General features: G+C 52.3%; 2 protein-coding genes across 8 annotated transcripts in view; both read left to right on the top strand.

The window, feature by feature from the left end:
- VAV2 (vav guanine nucleotide exchange factor 2) overlaps positions 1–8,245 on the top strand; it is a 123,703-nt gene extending 115,458 nt beyond the window's left edge. For 2 of the 3 annotated variants that reach the window (XM_063316093.1, XM_063316092.1), the window contains 5 exons: positions 289–405; positions 945–1,032; positions 1,123–1,246; positions 4,278–4,432; positions 4,761–8,245. In XM_063316093.1, coding sequence (XP_063172163.1) covers positions 289–405; positions 945–1,032; positions 1,123–1,246; positions 4,278–4,432; positions 4,761–4,808 — 532 coding nt within the window. In that variant the 3' untranslated portion in view covers positions 4,809–8,245. Of the gene's footprint in view, positions 1–288; positions 406–944; positions 1,033–1,122; positions 1,247–3,748; positions 3,836–4,277; positions 4,433–4,760 lie in introns of all 3 variants that reach the window. The other variant, XM_063316094.1, reaches the window with a different exon arrangement.
- Positions 8,246–18,546: 10,301 nt separating this feature from the next.
- Positions 18,547–22,436, top strand: part of SARDH (sarcosine dehydrogenase) — a 69,432-nt gene continuing 65,542 nt past the window's right edge. For 2 of the 5 annotated variants that reach the window (XR_010068771.1, XM_063316039.1), the window contains exons 1-2: positions 19,241–19,576; positions 20,100–20,203. The gene's annotated coding sequence lies outside the window, so the exon portion shown is untranslated. Of the gene's footprint in view, positions 18,812–19,240; positions 19,577–20,099; positions 20,204–22,436 lie in introns of those variants that run through there. The other 3 variants (XM_063316036.1, XM_063316035.1, XM_063316037.1) reach the window with 3 other exon arrangements.

The following is a 22,436-nucleotide window of genomic DNA, read 5'->3' as shown; positions in this document are numbered from 1 at the left end:
CTCATTGGTGAAGGTTGGGGGTGAATTAAAGCAAGGGCTCACAATGGAAGGCCTTGGTCTGTGCCCATTCAAAAGCTCTGCTAGGGCCATGGACGCCCCAGCTGCTGACGCAGGTTAGCAACGGGGAGGGGACGGGAGGGGAGGATGCCTGTGAGCCTTGGAGTCGCAGGTCCCAGCCTCTCAGCCTCGTCTCCTCTGCACCAAGGACCCGCCCTGCAGGCTACTGCAGCTTTAGCACATTAAAAGGACGTCCTACGGATCTCTTCAAACCCAGAGTGTTGATCTCAGGTTTGCAGGCAATATGGAGAGGCAGCAGACGGACAGCCTCCTGAAGCAGCATGTCAGTGGGACCTACCTGATCCGGGAGAGGCCAGCAGAAGCCGAGCGCTTTGCCATCAGCATCAAGTCAGTGCCTTGCTGGGGCAGTTTCTCGCACCCCCTGGAGGGCATGCAGAACCTCTTCCGAAGAACAGGGGACAAGTTCACGCAGTCCAGCTGGGCTCACACAATACACCGAACCCCAGTTTAAACCAGTCTGGCATGCTTTGCAACCCCCTTCTCTTTGTACTTGCTGAAGAGACATTTTTGTTTTTAGGGCTTGCCAAAGGTAGTTTTCTGCCTCCAGTAATTAGTCTGCAACTAGTCTGCAACATGGTCCTCCCTGGGAGGCCACGGTCCCATCTCAAGCCCCCAAGGGAGGTTCTTCTGCTGAGCCCGCCAGCACTTCAGCCCACAGGGGCACACAAACCAGACATGACTTTTGGCCATTAAAGTCTGGCCAGTTTAAGCCCAGCTATGTGCCAGCCACTTCCATGTGGGCAAATCTGTCCTGTAGGGCGATGGTGAGCTGGGCTTTTTGGTTGAAAACATCCCTTGAAAGCCTAGTGAAAACCTGATCCCTGGTATGATCTTCTAAAACCACTGCCTCTGTGTTTCCCCTGCAGGTTTAATGATGAAGTCAAGCATATTAAAGTTGTTGAAAAAGAGAACTGGATCCACATCACAGAAGCAAAAAAATTTGAAAGCCTCTTGGTAGGTGTTCTAGAAAAAACAACTCTTGGCTTGAAAGTGGCCTTCCCGAGGGCTTTAAGGGGCTCACTGGCTTTGATCCATCTTCTGCAGGAACTGGTTGAATACTACCAGGCCCATTCACTGAAGGAGAGCTTCAAGCAGCTGGACACGACACTGAAGTATCCGTACAAGTCTCGGGAACGCTCCATCTCCAGAACCTTAGCTCGGTCACCAGGTAAGAACAGGTGTCCAGTTCCTTCCTGCTGGGGGGTCCCGGAGCCTCTTGTCTTACAGGGCAGATAGAGGGGTTGCAAAAGGAGCCCCTGCTCGGCTCCCACCAACCAAAGCCCACAGCTGCACGGCTGGCACCCCCAGGCTGCCCCCCTTGAAGGCCCAATTCCCACTGGCTGGTAGCTTCCAGCCGGCTTGAAGGGCTGGCGGGCTGGTGGAGAAGCAGGCTGCCCAGCACTGGGAAGGCTCGTGCTCTGAGGAGAGGGCTCCCTAGGCCCCCCGGCCCAGCCTCTCAAGTCCTCTCCCAGGGCCACATGGCTTCCCCCCAGAGCAGCCCCTGCCTTCTGGCTCAGCCAGGGGCCCCCTCTAACTGGGGAAGCCTCCGTCAGTGGCTGCTGTTTGATCAAGGTGAGGCTGCTCTTCGCCTTTACTAAGCGCAGTTCTGAGGCGGTGTGGGGGGGGAGGTCTGACCTGTGGGGCAGAGGGAGGTCTTTCCACCAAACGCCCTGCTCCCCCCCAGCAGCCAAACGCTCACTCCCTGCAGCAAGGAGAGGCTGGGAAGGAGAAGGGGGCCAATGGCCAGCCCTTTCATTCTCCTTTCCCTATTTTAAAGTCCATCTGCATGTACCCATCCTGCCGTTCCTCCAGAAGCTCAAGGCAGTGTCTCAAGCTCTTTATAAACATGGAAATAGCAAAAAAATTCTAAAATACTGTCCTGAGGCTGAAACAGCTCAATATAACACCTGAATGCTAGTTCATGAAGAGGGTGCCGGAGTCACGTTGGAACAGAGCTGTTTTTGCCAGATATCTCAACCTTAATGGGGAGAAAATCAAACCAGCCTCTCCGGGCGAAAGCAGGCATTACCTATCCACCATCGTGCCCTTTCTCATGAAAGCACCAAATTTGTGCAGGTTCCCCAACTGACAACAAATACTGGCTGCCTTCTCTGCCTCTGGGTGACACACAACCCAAACGATCAAGGGGCTGGGCTGGTTGCAAACAAGCAAGCAGACAAATTGCACACTCGCCTCTGCTTGGCCAGACAAACCAGCAAACCTCCATCGGAATTTTTTATGACTCAAACCAGGATTGCTAGCTAGTCCTTCTCTTGTCCTTCCTTTTTGATTCTGGCTTCTCAGGGTCTTCCTCAAAGCTACACTGATTCGCTTCAGTCAGGCAGGCGGCAGTAAAGGGTGCTCGGCCCTTCCTCTTCTGCCTCGGCAACCGGGCCAGACCCAGTGCTGTTTGCATTCCCACATGCTGAATGCAGGGCAGCTTCAGGAGAGTCACTGGCAGATCCTCTGGGTGTCACCTGCCAGCAGGAAAACAAACCACCGTCCCTTCCTTAAGGTCCCTTTGAATACCTCTCCTGCCAGCTCGAAGAAGAGGTGACCTGTGGGGGAAAGGAGGCTGGAACTCTCCCCCCTGCCCCTGCCACTGGAAGGGGGCAACTGGAGGCCGGGTCTAGCCCGTCCTTCAGCCCACGTGGCCGTGGAGGGCAAGGCCTGGTGGCCAGACAGGGGAGGGAGCAGGTCCACAGCAGCTCAAAGGGAGGCCTCCTTCATTGCTAGCGCTGCCTGGATCGGCAGGTGAGAAGACAGCCTTGTCCTTCAGGGCAGCCCCAGCTGGTGAAGCAGCAGCACCTCCAGGAGAGTCTGAAGCCCAGGGCTCTGGTTTCAGCAGAGGATCCTTGTTTGTTTAGCTGCACACTCGGGAGGGTGACAGTGGGAGCAGCCCCCCCCCCCCCGATGAGCGAGAATTGCATCTGGACCTGGCCGTCCTCTGATAAAGGAAAGTCCTTCCGCATTGCTCAGCCCCCACCTCATTCCGGCCATTCCTGTCAGAGTCCACGATCCCTACGCATTTGGTCCCATTAGACTGAAAGGTGAGGAGGAGAAGTCTGCGGTTGAGAGTTAGCCGGGATTTGTGGGCTCCTGTAGCTGGGCCTGGTGTCCGCAATACCTTCCAAATGCCCTCGGTTATCCTTTCAGATCCTTTACGATTTGGTGCTTTGAGGAAAAAGGCATAACCCTTCCTGCGTTTTGAGTCTGCCGAACCTGCTCCTCTGGAGTTTTGCCTCGGCCCCAAACACTCCGTCCCACGCCACCGTAGCCTGATCACGCAGGGACCCGACGGTCTTCACGTGGCCGATGCTTTGCTCCAGGGGAGGAGAGAAATGGCGGCTGGATCCATCTGCCAACATCAGCTGCTGCCAGAGATCAGCTGCCACTTCCTGCCGCTCTTCTGGCTTTGCCCGCCCTCCCTCTCGGCAACCAGCGAGCGACGGGGTCTCTGCCGGGGAAGGCAGCGGGAGAGGTGGCCCAGGGGGCAGCTCCATCTCCTTTGGCGGGGAAATACGCAAAGAGCTGCGTGGGTTGTGCACGTTTTACCGGCTTTCCTGCATTGCTGATTTCTCCCCTTCGCAAGTTTCCCACTTTAATTATGTTTCCTCCCCCTCCCCCTTTCTCCTGCTGCTTCCACTTCCCTTTAACTTCTTTTCTGCAGCTGCCTGCGCTTCCTACAATTTTTCCTTTCTCAGTCCTCAGGGCCACCACTTCACTTCTCAGAATCCCTCCACTCCTTTTTGGTCAGGTAGATATAGCTCTCTCTCTCTCTCTCTCTCAATATATATATATATGGTAGATGTATATATGTATATATATATATTTATATCTCTATGTGCATGCAGAGGCCCAAGTCCATTTGTTGTAGGAAAAGGAGACCTGGTGGTCATCTAGAAAAGGACAGCGGTGACCTTTGCCCACAGTTGGGAAACAGCCACCAGCTCATAGTAGATCATTGCCAGGATAGCTTAAAAGCAGCTGAAAAAGTCCTCTTTAAGTGCCCTTCTTGCCAAAAAATACTACTAAAAAGGTGCCCAGGTAGAATTTAGCCAGAAAGAAAGAAAAGGCCAGCAGCTGCAGGAGGTGCTGGTGTCGCCCTCCCTGGAGCCTGACTCGGGACGTGGACAGGCCATGTCGTGGGGAAGCCCCTTAACTCTTCTTCCTTTGTGTGTCCTCCCCTCCCCCTGCAGTATTCACCCCTCGGGCCATTGGGACTGCAGTGGCCAGGTACAACTTTGCTGCACGGGACATGCGGGAGCTCTCCTTGCAGGAAGGGGACGTGGTGAAGATCTACAGCCGGATTGGCGGGGACCAAGGATGGTGGAAGGGAGAGGCCAACGGCAGAGTAAGCAGCCAGCTTGAAAGGGGAACTGCCCACCCTCTTGTACGGCTCTGGACAGACTCAGCTGGCCACTTGCGGAGAACTTGGAGGCGGGCTGGAGCTGCAGTCTGCCAACCCTCTCCTTTCTGAATTGGGGAGGGGGTCATCCAGCTGGGGAGCAGTGATGCATCTTCCTGGATGCGGGGGCTGCTCCTCAGCCTGCGCACTAGGCCAGTGCTGGCCCCTGCTTTCTCCCTGACCACCTCAGTTGTAAAGCCCCACCAGGCCTGAACTGGGCCCTACGCCCTGCCCTGGCTGGCCATCCTTATGTCCACTTCTTTGTTTCTCGCAGATCGGTTGGTTCCCTTCAACCTATGTGGAGGAGGAGGGCATACAGTGACGTCCGGATTGGCAGGTGCTAAGCATCCCTTGCGCAGCCCGGCCTGTTTCTGGGCCTCCATGACTGTTCTTCCAGCGCAAAGAAGAGCGCCTCACGTGGGCCCATTTTACAATCTGTGGGTGTGAGTGCATGAGTGGCCACAGACAGTGGCGGGGCTTGGTGCATGTGTGTGCGTGGGCAAGGCGCAGCTGTTTCTCTCCAACTGTCTGCCTTGCACATAAGACCCAAATGTCGGATGTCAAGCAATGCTTGCAGAAAGCCATGAAGCCTCTGGGGAAGGACAGACTGGTCGGCCTGGCCAGCAAGTGGCTACGCTACAAAGCCCTCTGAGGAGTGGAAGATGGGCTTGGTGGTGTCTCATGCTTGGGTGGGATACTGGAGAAGAGATGCTTCTTCGGAGGTCCGGGAGGAGCAAGGGGACATTTGAAGGGGTGTCCTGAGCTTAGGAATTTTACCAGGGGATTTCTGCAAGTCCCAATGTCCTTCTCCTCATGGCCATGGGCTGTGGACCAGCTGAAACTACGATAAATGTGAGTGGACCCCTTTGCCGTCCAGAGGAAAGAGCTCATTTGGGGACCCAGGGCCACCAGCTGTCACCCCACCCCCCCAGCTGCTGAGTATCCTCAGGCCTTCTGCGGTCGTTCTTGAACCTTTCCTGAATCCAGGGCTGCAGAGCAAACGTCCCTAACTCTGGCTGGAGGGAAGAAAGTGCAAGTTTATGCAACGGTGGCGGTGGCGGACTGCACCCGTGGGACGCGGGGCCGCCTTCTCATCCTTTGTGTGGGTCCCTCCTTCACCAGTGCCCAGGAACCTGTTTGAGGAGACAGCCCCGAGGTGGTTGGCAGAAGGACCCAGTGGCATCAGGAGCCTCTGCCGGTTGCACCCCCTGAAATTGGTTGGCCTTTTCAGGTGCCTGGCAGTTACTGGCTGTGCTGACGCCTTCTGCACTCGCGAGGGAGCCTTTAGTTGCATGGTTGCGTGTTCTGCTGGCAAAATGGTTTCCATGCCCCCAGCGGCCCTCAGTGCCAGGGCACCTGTCAGAGAGGACTAGCATTAGGCAGAACAGAGGTGCACGGAGCTCCTGCGGAAATCCCCCTGGCATCCAGCTTCCCTCAAAACTCCTGGGAGACTGCGGTGAAGAAGGAATCCCACTGTCTCTCTGCATTTCAGGTTCTCGGGGTGTCCACTTGGCCACACCAAGGCTAATGCCTTCCTTTCCAGACACCTGCAGGAAGCCCTGCTCGGGACCGAGACGCAGCAATGGCCGCTTTCCCACCGGTTCCAGAAGCTCTCCTGCAAGAGGCTTCAGTCTCCAGCCTTCCTGAAAGGAAAGGGCTGCTTGCTGGGGCAGGAGCTTGACCCCTTCCAGGGAGCAGAGGTCAAGCTCATATGCAAGCTGCCCACGGCCGTCTGTTGCCCAATCCTGGCCCCCGAGATTGGCGCAAAAGCCCCTCTGCCCTGCTCTCGGCTGATCTGCACCTCCACTCTTTGCCCTGTTTTACAGAGATACTCCCCTGAAATCAGCATTATCCCCTTGAGCTCTTCCAGGGCTGCTTCTGTCTTTTTACTTATCACAGAAAGCCTGGCCCTTTTGGAGGAAGAGAAAATGATAATTTAATATTCCCTGATAGGGAAGCCCCTCCAGAGATGGGATGGGCCATAGACTGGAGAGCAGGGGAAAGCCCAGGTGCAAGAGAGAGAGAGAGAGAGAGACCCCCTTGGTTGATCTCAGAAAGACTGATCAGTACCTGGATGGGAGACTGCCTGGGACCTCTGTAGAACTCTTTGGATCTCCAGATGAACCTCTCACACACTGAGGGAGCCCAAGTGCCAAGCCTTCCCCCCACTTAGATTGAGGCTGCTGGGGGGGTAGGTAGGAGAGAGGAAAGAGGAGTCACTATATCGGGGCTGTGAAAATCCCAGGGACCCCTAGATGGCGGGAAAGAAGGGTTTTTTCGTACCATTTCTTTGCTGCTCTCCAGAAGATGTCTGGAGTTCTGCAGTCTGGAAACAACTGTAATGGAATGCTCTGAGCCTGGGAATGAGAGTGGGCATTTGCAAAAACACATTGCCGAACAAGCACAGATGGATATGCAGCTCATATCCCCTAAACTGGTAGCCAGTTCCCCCTTAAATCAAGACAGAATTAGAAAGAGGGGCAAAGGCATCGAGGGGGACCCACCTAACACACCCACTGATAAAAAGGGGGGGTACAGTACATGCACACCCAAGATTCTGTAAGCTCACCCCTTTTCCGTCTTGGAAGAAAGAAAGCCTCTTCCATGCTGTGGCCAAGGTGTGCTTGGGTGGAGGCCGCCAGGAGCAGTCCAGGGTTCATGTTTATGGCACCTGCTACCCATCTGTTGCATCTTTCCCCTCTGTCCGGATCCCTCCAGAATCTTTCCCCCCAGGGGATGCAGCAATGGAAGGTGCAGCTGGATCAAGGGGATACAAGGGGATAGCGTGGAGGTGCAGAAGATGTACAGAACGGAAGCCATTTTTTCTTGCAAGCTTCCTTGGTGCAGTGTGTGCCTGGTTGCTCATGGGGCAACCCTCAGGAGCACCCCCTTCCCTGACGGCCGGGGAAAGGCATCCACCAGAGAGAAATGGACAGAATAAGGGTTCATGTGCAAAAGGTGCTAATGCAGCAGGGAAAAAACACGGACTGATTACGACTGGATCACAACTCCTGCATTTTCTGTAAAACAGGCTAGGGATGAGCCGGCATGGTAGAGTAGCGAGTTGGGCCAGGACCGGGAGGCCAAGGTTGAAATCCGGTTCACTGAGGAAGTTCTGGTAGACGAGGCTGGTCACTTGCATGCACACTGCTGTTGTGGAGAAGAACGGGCGCTGTGCACGGCGCCTGGAGGAAAGGCCAGTCTCGGCTGCGCCAACCACTCACCTGAGTGCAGGTAGAGCTCAGACCTTGCTGAACCGCGTGAAAGTTTGGAAAATGAGGTTAGCCAAGAGGAAAACAGAAAAGAGGCATTACTTCTCAAAAACAAGGGATCACAGTGCATTTTCCCATAAGATGTTCCTTCTGAAGAAAATCAAAATGTTTCTTGATTGGGAGAAGGAAGACTTTTGTTCTTTGCTGGTGGAATGTTTCTCTCTTCCCAAGAAGTGTTTGGTTTGCATTTAATTGCTGGCCCCAGCCACTCTCCTGTTTGTGAGTAAGAGGATGATTTTTTATTAAGAGGGGTGAAAATGTTGTACATATATTTCGATTTTGCAAAACCATTTTTAAAAGAAATGTAATAATGGAAAAATAATATGAACCACATTCTTTGATGTATTGGTTTCTTTTTTACTTTGATTTCTTTTTTGCACTGCCCTAAATTGGGGCCAGGAGGGAATGGGTGAAAATGTGGGGAAATGAAGATTAGCTTATATCGGAGAAAAATAAAACATCTTGCAAATTGTTATTGCAAATTTAATCTTCAGCTACTTTGTATTTAGACACACAATAACCTATTCCCTATATTTTTCTTAGAGAAATCTCTTAAATTCTCTAGCAAACACTATTTTGTTGAGAATTTCCCCTGAAAATTGACAGCTGATGCTGTCAAATTGTGTGGAGCAGACAGAAACTATGAGGATAGGTGGTCTTTAAAATAACCAGGTCCTGTGTAATGGAGGGCTGTATAGGTGGTAACGAGCATCTTTAATTGCACCCACTAGCCAGCTGGCTACCAGTGTGGCTCACAAAGCAGTGGTGACACAGTGGACACACTGTGGCCATCCCATAAGTGCCCATGCTGCTGCATTCTGGACCAACTGCAGCTTTCAAGTGGTCTTCAAGGGCAGCCCAATGTAAAGCATGTTGCAATAATCCAATTGCAAGGTGACCAAAGCATGAGTGACTGTCTAAAAGGCCTTCTGGTCCATTAGATTAATTTCGGTGCAGGAATCCTGGCCCCATTTACCACCTGCTGCTTGAGCAGGAGCTGTGAGTCCAAGAAGCGCCCCCCCCCCGGCAAATCTTAACAGTCCTGAGGAGGGGAGTACAGTCCCATTCAGGACCAAAGATGGAACCACTCCAGATTTAAACGTGTCCAAACATCCACATCCATTCAGTCTTGTCACTGTTAAGTCTAAGCCATCCATCAGACCCATCCAGCCTCCAGACACTGGGATAAAACATTAACAGCATTGCCTGCCAGGCCAAGGAGATGTATAATTTGGATTTCAAACCAATGGATGACCTCACCCAGTGGCCCTATATAGATGTTAACAGGAGGGGTGAGAGTGTCAAGTCCTGAGGGAACCCACTATTGTTTAATCTCTTACCCCACTTGCTAACACCACCTGGACCCATGCACACCCGTGCTCTCCCATTCTAATCCCCAGCGGCAGTCCAAAAGAAAATCATGGTTGATGATATCAAAAGCTGCCGACAAATTAAGTAGAACCAAAACAATTGCAATATCCTTGTCCTGGCTCCACCAAAGGTCCTCAAGAAATGTAACCAATGCTGTATTAGTACTGTGCCCCAGTCTGAAACCAGACTGAGAAAGGTCTAGATGGTCCATATCTTCCAAGGCCCTCTGAAGCTGGAAACGCACAACCTTCTCAACAATCTCCCCTCCCCCGAGGAAGGTTGGAGGCTGGTCAAAAATTGTCCAGAACAGTTGAGTCCAACAGAGGCCTGTTGAGGAGGGATGCACCACCACTTCCTTCAAGGCAGGGGCACCATCCCCTCTCTCAGCGAAGCAGGTACTATTGCGTGTCACCTTGTGGGTGGCCTTCTCTATCCAGGAGGGGATGGATCTAATGAAGCCCAAGGACCATGTTCACTTCCTCAGGAGTCACAGGCTCAAGTTTCTCCCAGATAACCAAGCAAGACTACCCTTTATCATCTTAATAGGAGATCCCTCCAGCAAAGGATTAGTCACAGAAAAGAGGGTTGCCAGGCAACTATCTGCAGAGACAATAAGGGCAGAACAATAGATCAGAGTTTCACTGCCCTGAGCACCACAAGGTAATCCCTTATGGGGGCTTTTACTCGTGTTCGATCAGATTCACATTTTATCTTCCTCCATTGGCACTCTAGGCATCTCTTCTGGCATTTCATCTCCCGAATGTCCTCAGAAAACCAAGGAAGACACTGGGATCGACACAGAATGTGTTGCCACATAGGGGCAATCTGATCCACGGCCTCTGCACCACACCTATTCCAGGCAGCAACAATGAACTCAGTTGAACTGAGACAAACCCCAAGCTCCCCTTGAAACATCAATGGGTCCATTAGTTGAATGGGGCAGGCCAATCAAATCAGTCCTACCTTTCTGCAGAAGGGGGCAGCACCAGTGAGCTGGAAAGTAATCAGAGAGTGGTGTGGCCCTGGCAAAGGATTGATCATCCACTCCCAGATCATATTGCAAAAACAGGTCTAAAGTGTTTTATGCATTGGGCCCTCAATAATTTTGGTCAGGTCCATGGTTACCATGGTGGCATGAATTCTTGAACTATCCCAGACTCCATGCCACCTGGAGGTAGATTGAAGTTTCCAAAAACTATAAACCTCAGGGTCTCCACCACTGTTACACATGCTGCTCCCAGGTTCGGCTTATGGTCACTCACTGACACACTCACAGCCTGTTGAGGCATGCGGATCTTGTCTGCCCCCCTGGCTTTCTCCCTGGGTTTTCCAGAGAGGTGCGGCTTGAACAGACAAGACCCACAGCCTTGGTCAATAGCCAGGAAATAATTAGGGACACACAAATCACTTCCAGCCGAACAATGAGGCATAACAGGTTCTTTGGAATACACGGAGACCCAGAGAATTTAAAGTTAACAGCAAAACTTTATTGGTCGCAAGGTACATTTGCTCTTTCTCACACGCACACATACACTCATCCACACTTACCCTCGTCCTTCTCACTAGGCTGCTAGGTACTAGCTAGAGGAACAAAGACAACTCAATTAGTGGGTGGGCTTCGGGACCCCTTTTATCCTCAAGAATGACAGCCCAATTATTCCCTAGAGCCCAGGTCTAATCAGAGGGCCTCACATCTGGTTATCTGCAATGCAGAGCCTCTGAAAACCTTTACAGAGTGGTAGATAATAACTGCCCCTCACCCTCTGGGGTGATGGCTGATGCCAATGGTCAGATCTCTGAGGGGAACCTCCCCCCTCTGAGCCCAACCATGTCTCGTTAGGCACACTAAATCAGCTGCCTCATCCAGAACATCCCAGCATTCACTGGCAGCAGTCGGAACCCAGAGCCACCAAGGAGCTGTGCTTGGGGGTGAATCATCAGGGCTGGAGGGCAGGACAGGCCTAAGCCACCAGTCCTGCCATCCCTACAAGTGGCCTGCCTTCTGATCCCTCCCTCTGCCCCCCCTCTGCCCATCACCATCTTGATGGAGCTGCCTGCCCTCACTTCTGCATCCTCCTCTTGGGTCACACACCTCCAGATGCTAATGCCTCCCCACCAACCACAGTAACTGCCCCAGCTACTCTGCATTGGCACTCAGGAGCTTGGGGGGGGGGGGACATTGCTGTGGGGTATCAGCTATGTAGACTCATCCAGCACACACAGATCTCCGAAGAGTTTGGACCCCACCAGCCCACTGTCAGGCAGATTGTGTACTTGTTTATTCGTTTAGTCGCTTCCGACTCTTCGTGACTTCGTGGACCAGCCCACGCCAGAGCTTCCTGTCGGTCGTCAACACCCCCAGCTCCCCCAGGGACGAGTCCGTCACCTCCAGAATACCATCCATCCACCTTGCCCTTGGTCGGCCCCTCTTCCTTTTGCCCTCCACTCTCCCCAGCATCAGCATCTTCTCCAGGGTGTCCTGTCTTCTCATTACGTGGCCAAAGTATTTCAGTTTTGCCTTTAATATTCCCTCCAGTGAGCAGTCTGGCTTTATTTCCTGGAGGATGGACGGGTTTGATCTCCTTGCGGTCCAAGGCACTAAACTGTGTACAAATGGAGGCAATTCAACACCATTGTTGTTAAGGTTTCCCTACTAACAGATTAAGCTACTTTTATACCTAATCATTTGGCTGGGTGAAAAGGTTGCAAGTGATTGTCTCCTCTCACGTGCTTCATGCAAAATAGCCTGGGGGGAGGACCTGCCCGGACTTGTCTTCTCACTTCCTTTTTTTTCTCTCTGCCGGCATGTAGCAAGCCAGGTAGCTCTCAATGAGAGCTAAGTCCTTTAAATGTTTTGCTTTTGTTTTTGCTTTCTGTAAATAAATTATTTTTATAGAAATGCTTGGTGTGTGACTTTGTTGACCTCTCCTGGGCTAAAGGCTTTCCCAGCATCTGCAACAGGTTATGTGCCCAGTAAACAACGCAGTAAAACCCAGAGAGAAAAGAGAGGTCAGCTCCACACCTCGTGCACAATTTAAAGGCAGGTAGCAAAGACCTGTGAAGATTTTCTTTGGAGCCACCTGGAGATTTTCCAGCAACTGCCGGTCTGCAGGACTTAGAAGCTAGCTGAGGTGACTTGCAAAAGAAGGAAGAAGCCATGGCTACCTCCCAGCCCTCAGCGATGCCTCTGGAGCGCCTATCAGAGACCAACTATTTGAATTGGGCCCTGAAGATGGAAATGTATCTTCGCAGAGAGGATCTTTGGCTGCCAATTGGTGAGCAAAACCCCCAAAATCCCAGTGCTGAATGGCTGAGACAGGATGAGCGGGCTAGAGCCACCATTATCTTGGGAGTTGAGGACAATCAGCTAGTCCACGTGCGAGGCATGCAGTCTGCAAAGCAACTTTGGGACGCTTTGAGAGACTTATATGTAAAGGCAACAGCAGGGAGTAAAGTTACTCTAACGAAAAAGCTGTACAGAGCCTACCTTGCAGAAGGAGATAGCCTTCCTGAGCACCTGCATTTTATTCAGCAGCTGTTTGTTGAGTTGCAGGAGAGAGGAATGGAATTTACACCTCTCACAAAATCATATATCCTCCTGTCCTCACTGAATGCAACGTGGGACACGCTGATTTGTACCCTGGAGGCTATGCCTGAAGCAGACCTCACCCCATCGTATGTTACACAGCGCTTACTCGCTGAATGGGAGAAGAGAGAGGAAAGATCCCCCCCCATCTCTTCTGGAAAGCTGCAAGACCAGAAAATGAGGGAAAAGAAGGGAAAGGAACCTGAGGCCACAGCGCTAGCCAGCCAGCGATGCTTCACTTGTGGTTCAGCTGGACATTTGCAAAGAGACTGTGCCATGAGACCCAAGAGTAGAAAGACAGAGCAGAAGAACACAAGGGCAACACAGAAGAAGGCTCTTCAGACAACCCAAATTGCACAGGTTGCTGAGATGGGTAATTCTGATGTATGGGTGTTAGATTCTGGGGCCAGTTGTCATTTATGTAATTGTAAAAGCTCTTTTGTGTCACTGTCTAAAACTGAAAGACAAAGTGTATCTTTGGCTGATGGGTCTGTGACCAAAATTATGGGACAAGGTGACTTGTATTTATCCTGCTTAGGAGAAACTGTAAAAGGTGTGTTGTATGTGCCAAATTTACAATCAAACCTTTTATCTGTGGCACAATTGGCTGCAACAGGGTATATCATAACATTTAAGAAAAATGGTTGTGAGATACGTAAAAATGGGAAATTGTGTGCTACTGGTATGTTAAAAGACTCCTTGTTCATTGTGCAAAATGCAAGGAAGCCAAGCTGCAAGGCTGCAGTTGGCAACACACCATATCATGACCAATGTGTACACCTGATGCACAGGAGATTTGGTCATGCTAATATCAAGTATATAGCACAAATGCCACAGCTGTGTGCTGACCTAAAGATAAAACCCTGTGATAAATACTTAGATTGTGTAGTTTGCAAAGAATGCAAAACACTAAAAGCTCCTGTGAGTAAGCACAGTGACAGAGTTACAACTAGACCTTTGGAAATTGTACACTCTGATATTATTGGTCCTTTTGCTCCAAGTCTTGGACAAGCAAGGTATGCAATGACCATCATTGATGATTTCTCAAGATACACATTTATCTACATCTTAAAACATAAAGATGAGGCATTTGAGAAATTTAAAAGTTTTGTGACATGGGCAAATGGAAAATTCCCTAGGCCTGTATCTGCACTCCAATGTGATAGAGGAGGAGAATACCTTTCTCACAAATTCAGAAGGTTCCTAGTGGAAAAGGGGATAGAACAAATTCTTTCTAACCCGTACACCCCTCAGCAAAATGGTGTTGCTGAAAGAAAGGGCAGAACCTTGCAAAATACGATGGAATGCATGTTAAAAGATTCACGATTATGTTTTAAGTACTGGGGAGAAGCTTTATCGACTGCTTGTTATGTTCAGAACAGGTTGTATAACTCTATGATTCAGGACACTCCATTCCATTTGTTTTATGGTGTGAAACCAAAGGTAAGCCATCTTAGAGTGTTTGGTAGCACTGCATGGGTTCACATTCCAAAACAGCAGAGAAGGAAAGGAGGCCCCACAACAAAGAAAGCCATCTTTGTTGGCTATGAACAAAGCCAGAGGAGCTACAGGTTCATAATGGGAGAGAAATTAATAATAAGCAAAAGCGCTTCTTTTGCTGAACAAAACTGGGGGAGATTAAATTCTAGCTCTCCAGTTGAACTGACCACCACAAGAGAACAGCAAGGACTTGCTGATGGTGATCTTTTGCCTGATGAGGACATTAAACCAGAAAAGCAAACTGAAGATCTGTCTGATGAGACAGATGCTTCTCAGGAAAGTGATAGGAGTCAAAATTTAAGCCCTGTATTACCTCGCAGATCTCAGAGGAGTAATAAAGGCGTTCCTCCATCACGTTTTCAGGCTGAAACAGTAAAGGCTTTTCACATATTCACAGAACCTGAGTCTTTAGAACAAGTGAATGCTTTACCACCTGAGATTGCACAAAATTGGCATTCTGCCATGCAACAGGAATTAGCATCCTTGAAAGAAAATAAAACATGGAAACTGGTAAATCTACCTCCCAATGAACGCTGTCTGGGTTGTAGGTGGGTTTTCAAACTGAAAAGGGATGCTGATGGCAAAATCCAAAAATATAAAGCAAGGTTGGTTGCAAAAGGGTTCACTCAAAGGAAAGATTTAGACTTTGACAAGACTTTTGCACCAGTTACTAAAGGTGAATCAATTAGATTACTGTTAAAAGTTGCTGCACTCAAGGGAATGTCAGTTCACCACTATGACATTCAAACTGCATTTCTCTATGGTGATTTAGACCACAGATTATACATGCAGCAACCCCCTGGCTATGAAAAAGGGGAGAATCTAGTCTGTGAACTGCAGAAGTCAATCTATGGGTTAAAACAAGCTGCTTGATCCTGGAACCAAAAAGTAGATGAAAAACTGCAGAATTTTGGTTTTGAAAAAGGAAAAGCAGATCCCTGTGTATATATGAAGAAGGACAAACAAGGCTGTATGTATCTGTGCATTTATGTTGATGATTTGCTGCTATTCACATCAACAGAAAAACAAAGGCTTGATTTTGAAGCCTGCATAAAAAGCCATTTCATATTAAAAAGCCTTGGAGTTGTGACCAATTACCTAGGTTTGGAAAAACACAGGAAGAAGAATGGTAGCTTTCTGTTAAACCAAAGGGGAGATAATGGTAATGTGAATGGAAAGACATATAAAGTCAGAGAAGATTGGTTTGCATCTTAATCTGTAGTGTAAAAAGGGGAGTGTTAAGGTTTCCCTACTAACAGATTAAGCTACTTTTATACCTAATCATTTGGCTGGGTGAAAAGGTTGCAAGTGATTGTCTCCTCTCACGTGCTTCATGCAAAATATCCTGGGGGGAGGACCTGCCCGGACTTGTCTTCTCACTTCCTTTTTTTTCTCTCTGCCGGCATGTAGCAAGCCAGGTAGCTCTCAATGAGAGCTAAGTCCTTTAAATGTTTTGCTTTTGTTTTTGCTTTCTGTAAATAAATTATTTTTATAGAAATGCTTGGTGTGTGACTTTGTTGACCTCTCCTGGGCTAAAGGCTTTCCCAGCATCTGCCAACAATTGTCACCCTCCCCAGGAGTGGTTGACCAACCAAGATCGCACCAAGAGGAAATGTACAATACTCTGAGAGGTCTCCAACCATCCTAGAGTAACATCTGAGGCACTAAAGGCCTCTCCTGCATTCATGAGATCACCATCAGGAGAACACTCAACAACAACGTGTAGCGGGGTTGCAAGGGGAAAGCCACTACTCCCCAGAAAGGACACTGCTGCACATCTAGTTTGCCAAAGATCATGTGGATAAGGCAGAAGGCCATCAGAAGGCTATTCTGTGGATGGATGAGACCAGGACTTTCTGGCTTGAATGAGAAGCGTTATACGTGGCGAGAGGCAAACACCGCATTCCGGCATAAGAACCTTGTCCCATCTGTGAAACGTGATGGTGGCAGGATCATGGCTGGGCCTGCTTTGCTGCCTCTGGACCAGCACGGCTTGCCATCATTGACGGAACTATGAATTCTGAATTCTACAGGAAAATGTCAGGGTATCTGTCTGCGAACCCTTTGTTTGTAATCAAATCTGCAGCTTCGCTGCACGTGTTATCGACTCAACTCTGCAAGATCAGAAGGCCTCCGTTCAGATCCCCGATATTTTTTTCTCTTGCTTTTATAGACACACAGCATACCTGTATTCCTTCCGTTCCTTCTCTCGTCCCTCCACATATATTCGAATGCACCATCTTCCACGTGCCACGGGGATCACTGGATAGGCCCACAGATGCTGACCTTGCTGCCCATCACGGCTTTGGTGGATTGAGGTTTTCACACCACGCTTTTTGGTAAGCAGGAGACGATGCAGCCTTAGGCGCTTTCCCCAGGAGTGACTTACAAAGTGTTCACAGAATCGCCCAGCCATGGCTGGAATAAGACCATCCTCACTGTTGTTAATTTGGTGCAACGGATGTGGAAGCTGCTAGTGGGGAAGTCACTGCCATTGCACCTGCGCCCAAAGTGTCCCTGGCAGGGCACAGCAAGGCCCGTCGGCCTGGGCCCGTTCTGGCCAAGAAGCCACAAGCCCAACCAAAGCCTGGGTTCTCCCCTCACCTGCTCCTCTCAGGCCTTGTCAGCCTGGCGAGAAAGCTGCAGCTTTGCTGCTGAGGGTCTGAGAAAGGGGCTCAAAGCAACCTGCAGCGACGGTAGGGGCTGCTTTGGCCCCACACCCTGAGCTGGCCTGAGGGAGGCCAGGAATCAGCTGGCCCTTCTTGCCCAACTCAAATGTCCCTGGCACTGTGACACTGAAGCCAAAGACAACCCAAAGGTTTTCGTATCTTGTTAGCCTAAAAAACCCAGGTAAAAAAGAACAACAATTCAGACTGCTCACTAAGCTGCCTCTTTTGCCCACCGCGTTAGGTCATCGGCGTAACGAAGGCTGCGCCTGTGTCTTCAATTTTAAACTCTTGCGTACAAGCACGGACCAGGATTTCCCTGTTCAAAGCCCGTGTTTTGCAGCATTTGATTTGCTTCACCAGAGCATGCTTCGGCTGCCTGTTTCAGCCAGTTTACAAACCAGCTTTCCTTTCCTGGCTCTGCAACACCTGGTGGCTGGTTCGTGTAAATCTCTTTCAGATCACAATGCAGAAAGGCTGACTGAATATCTGTCCTCCACGTGCCATTTTCTAAATGCTGCCACGTTTACTAGAATTCTACTTGCATGTGCCGAAACTTCATCATAATCCTTGCCATATTTTTCTGCACAGTCCTTTGCCCCTAACTTAGCTTTATGGTATTGCACAATTCCAGGAGCATCAGGCTTAGTTTTGAAAACCCACCTACAGCCTATGACGTTTGGCCCTTTCGTAGTTCTGTTAGATCCATGTTTGGTTTTCTGCAAGAACCCTATTTCTTCTGGGGCAGCTTCCCACCACCATTTCTGTGCCTCAGCAGCCAGCATTCCTTTCTTTGCATGAACTAGGATCAGCAAACCTCCGAACAGGTTAACTGACTACAAGATTTGCCCGCGCAATCCCTCTACTTCAGGAGCTGCGTGGACGCCGGCCAGTGGATGCCAGCCAGCTTCGGAGCAGATGGAAGGGGAAGGGCCGGGGTGCGGTGAAATGCAGGTGAAATGCAGCTGTAGGCGTGAGGGCCCATGGGGCAGGCAGGAGGCCTTGTGGGCCCTTGAAAGGAGTCACAGAGAAGTAGGATTTGGGGAGCCCCGGACCTCATTCTACTGGCAACATTAAGCAAGCTTTAGGCTCCTTCACTCAGGTTTTTTTGGGGGGGGGCAAATAAGGAATTGAACTGAACCCCACATGGTAACAGAATGACGGGCAGCCGTTCGGTTAAAACGGGAAAGGGCAAAAGCGGGAGTACACGCACGTACAGATGCGCACCCGAGAGGCGAGACGAAGCGCGGGGCCAGAGAGAGATGGGTCCGAACTCCCGCCAAGTGCCCCGCCGCGTCCCCTTCTAGCCTCTCCGCTCCCCGCGCCGGGAACGGGGAACCCTGGGCCGCCCGTCAGTTCCTCCCGGCTCCTCCAGAGCAGCGGCTCGCCCGGGCGGCTTTGCTGCCCGGCCCCATGGTGTGATCTGGGCAGAGACCCCCGCTCTCCTCGCGGCTCTCCTGCCCCTCGGCCGGGATGCCAGCGCCGCGGAAAGGCTCGGCCGCCCTGGCGCTCCGCCCTGGCGAGTTCCCTTTCCTCCCTCCTCGACCCCGCTGAGAAGCCCAGCCAGGGTCGCTCGCCGGCCAGCCGGCGTCCCGGCCCATTAGCTGAACGGCGGACCTTGCGGGGGGCGGGGCTGGGGGCGGAGGCGGCTGCCAGCAAAGGCCTCTTGCCGCCGACTCGGGTCCTCGGCTCACGCGAACGCCTGAGAGGGAAACTTAACGAAGCGAGAACGGCCCGGTGGGCGGCGAAGAGGAGCAGACCGGAAACTGCCACCGGGCCTGCGATGCTCGGGCAGAGTCGCGCCTCCCCGCCCGAGATCCCCGCGCGGCAAGCGCGAGCTCCGCCACGCTCCGATCACGCATTTCTTAACTCGCGGGGACCAGACGCCGTCGGGAGCAGAGCGGACGCCCAAGGCGGCGGCGGCGGCGAAGTGAGTCAAACCGACGAATGGCGCCGGACCCAGGGAACAAACAGACGGGCCCGGGCTCCCCCTCCCCCCGGCCCCGGGCGCTGAAGCTCGTCGGAGCTGCTGCCCGGCCGGCAGGAGAAGCGGCGGCCGCCGGAGTTGGAGCGAGCCTTCCGCGGCCCTCGTCCTGCCGCTCGGCTGCCGTCGCAGTCTTGGAATGGGGGCGGGCAACCCGCGGCCCCCGACGGCGAGCCAGCCAGCCAGCCAGCCAGCCAGCCCGCCCGCCGCTCCTGGCCCCCAGCTGCTCCCCCTCGCCCAGCGCCAGCCCGCCCTCCTGGCCAATGAGCGCGCGGCCAAGACGCCGCGCCCCCTGCCCGGCCGCCGGGGGAGCGCCTGGGGGGCGCCGGGCCGCGTGTAGCGCCGAGGCGGCGGCCGCGGCTCCCTTGCCCCTCGCCCGTCTGCCCGGCCGCGCGCGAGCGCCTCATTCCCCGGAGCGGGGCGTCGGCGGCTTCCGGGCTGGCCTTGCCCACCGCTGCGCTGCGCTCCGCCCCGCCTCTGCTTCTGCCCGCAGCGCGCCCGTCGGTTGGGGGCTGTCGGCGCTAGAGCTGCTCCCCCGCCGACGCCCGGCTCCTCTGGCTCTCCGGCTCCGGGCGCCACTGACCGGCGGCCGCGGGGGACCCAGGCGGGAGGCCAGCGCAGCGGGGGCGGAGAAGTTGCCCGCGGCGGCGGCCTGACCGGAGCGGTGACAGCCAGCGGGAAGGCACTTTCGGCGCCCGGACCTCCTTCCAGGTGCGCCCCAGGCGCGTCTGCTCCTGTGCGGCGGGCAGCCTTCCTTTCGGGCTCTGGGCGCTGTCCACGTTCTTACCGAGAACCTGAACCCCACCGCCCACCCCCGCGGAAGCTGTGCAGGGGGCGCCAAGAAGCGCAGAGAGGCCGGGAAGGCTTCGTGGTGCCTGGGCAGAATTCGGGTCCCCGGGAGAGTTTGGAGGGGAAGTAGGTCGCCCTTTCCCACCTGCGGGGCAGAGCGGGGTGTACTAAGCGGCTCTTAAAAGCGTCGTTTCCTCGGGAGCTGGAAGAACGTTTCCTGCTGATGGTTTTTATCTGCCTGTGAAGAGCCCCGAGTCCAGGGTCCATGTTGCCTCTCTCCCCTCCCGGAGACTAAGCCAACCGGAGCAGTTTCTGCTGCTCCTCCTAGCCCGGTGGTGGTGGTGGTGGTGGTGGGGATATTCTGTTTTCCCCAGTAATGAGGGAGGGGCGGGGGAGTGTGGGGAGAGCGGCCTGTTCTGAGGAGCCTCCTCGGGTGCACTTGCAGGGAAGGAGAGGTTGCTTGGCAGCTCTGCTCCCCAGACGTTGCAGAGAGAACCCGGTCTCCGAGGCGTCCTTCTGCGGTCCCTGGGCAGCCTTTTTAACCTGCAGGTAAGTCCTGCTTCCTGCTGGAGGCCTCTGGCAGTGATGGCACAGCAGCAATTGGGTGGTTTCTTAGCAGCTGCACCCGTGCTTGCAGCTGCCATGTGCAGCCTCTGGCTGTGGCTGTGTGTGTGTGTGTGTGTGTGTGTGTGTGTGCGCCCCAAACTCTTGGTTTGTTTAGAATAGTTACAGTTCTGTGAAAAAACATTCACCCCTTTTAGATTTTTCTGAAATTTGGCATACCTTAATGTTCTCAGAGCTTTATGTGTATCCTGCAGAGAGAGAGAGAGAGAACGAGAGATGAGAATATAAGTAAACAGGTAGCAACGAACTTTGGAGCTTCTTACATTTACATTTTTTTTAAAATCTGTTCAATCCTGTCCGATTCTCTGAGACTGCCTGGACCAGTCCCTGCAGTTTTCCTGGCAGGTTTTTCAGAAGTGGTTTGCCATTGCCTCCTTCCAGGGGCTGAAAGGAAGCGACTGGCCCAAGGTCCCCCAGCCGGCTTCGTGCCCAAGGCAGGACTAGGACTCACAGTTCCCAAATTTCTGGCCTGGTGCCTTAACCACTACACCAAACTGGCTCTCTTCTACAGTTACGCTACAGTACTTACGTTATTATGCACCATTCTTACTGCATTTACATAATTCATAGCATCATAAGGGTTGGAAGGGATCTTGGAGATCATCTGGTTGACGCCCCTGCCCAACGCATCTCTGACAAATGGCCATCCAGCCTTTGTTTCAACAAAGGAGAGTTCACCACCTCCCAGGGTTTGGGTGGCTGTGTCATACCTAAATGGCTCTTACCATTGGAAAGTTCTTCCCAACTTCCAGCCAAAATCTACTTCCTTGCCATTTAAACTTACTGTTTCTTGTTTTCTGGAAAAGCTGTGCATAGTTTTGACCCAGGTTCTGCATTATAACCTTCCTCAAGTCTACCAGAGGTCATCCACAAGTGTGGCCAATGCTGTCTCAGTACTGTGCCCTGGCCTGAAATCCTTCGTGGCTCTCTGAAGCTGCAGCCTGATGACTGGTTGGAGACTGGATGAAGGTTGTGCAGGACTGTCTGGGTTGGGATCTCTTGTGGATGAGGAGCACTCCTGCCTCCATCAGAGAAGAAGTCATGGCCACCTGGACCCAACCACATGACACCTCCCTGGAGGTCTTCACCAACCAGGAGGTCTAAAAGTGAGTGGCTGGGTTAACCGTCCCAAGAATTGTGTCTTCCTCCTCAGGAGTTACCAGATCAAACTCTTCCCAGGTAACAGATGTGCCTCAGCTGCCTTGACTGGACCTTCCCAGTCAGTGTGGGGCTCTGAGCTGATCCTAGTGATTTTATCTGTGACTATGCTGCCCAGTGGGCCTGTTGATGTTCTTGTGGCCCATCCCATTCCTCACCTTGACAAGGGCTGCTGGTTGGCTCTCTGCAGAACCAATAGGAGTGGAAAATAGATATGTTTTGCCGTTCTTATCACCCCCATGTGCTCAGTGGGATCATTCTTTGTCTTTCTTTAATTGTCAGCCCTCCCAGGTAGACCAGACAGGAAACATGACCAGATGAGCTACTTCTACTTTATTATTAGGCTACATTAACAGAATCTGGCAAATCTGAAAGGACAAATCTGCCATCCCTTTTTACCACCTGATCCTTACTAACCACCTTTACTAGCTGCCTCATCCACAAAGAAATCCTGAATGAGGATAGTCATCTATACCAGCCTGGCATTTAGCGGCAAAAGCCAGAAACCAGAGCCAGTGACCTAGTGACAGGGCTGAGTAATGGGGTCCAGAAGTCAGGATTGGTCTCAGCATCGACACCACCTCGAGTGTGAGTAGCCCTTCCTCAGATTCCCATCATGTCTCCCTCTGCCCATCATCACCCTGATGTTACTGCCTCCCTTGCCCCCCATCGCATCCCAACCCCTGCCCTCTACCTCCATGCCCTTGGGGTTCTCCAACCTCACATACCTGACCCCCAACGTCAGACCACAGCAACCCCTGCGAGCTTCTGCTCTCAGGCACTCAGCAGTACTGACTGTTGAGGGATACACAGTCATACTTGTCACATGCCTATCCACAAATTCCAGCCAGGCCCCGATGTTGAAAGTGCATGCAACTTCCAGCCGAAGACCCTCCTCGGTGCAACCCACAGGCCAACGCCCACCCCAGTAACTCCCCAGGACCCAGAGTTCTCCGTCAAAGCCCACTCCCTCACCAGGACTATCACGGTCATCCCAGCC

This window comes from Candoia aspera, chromosome 16, assembly GCF_035149785.1.
Source record: "Candoia aspera isolate rCanAsp1 chromosome 16, rCanAsp1.hap2, whole genome shotgun sequence".
Classification (NCBI taxonomy): Eukaryota; Metazoa; Chordata; class Lepidosauria; order Squamata; family Boidae; genus Candoia; species Candoia aspera.
Note: the sequence above shows the minus strand (reverse complement) of the source record. Positions and strands in the feature narration are given on the sequence as shown.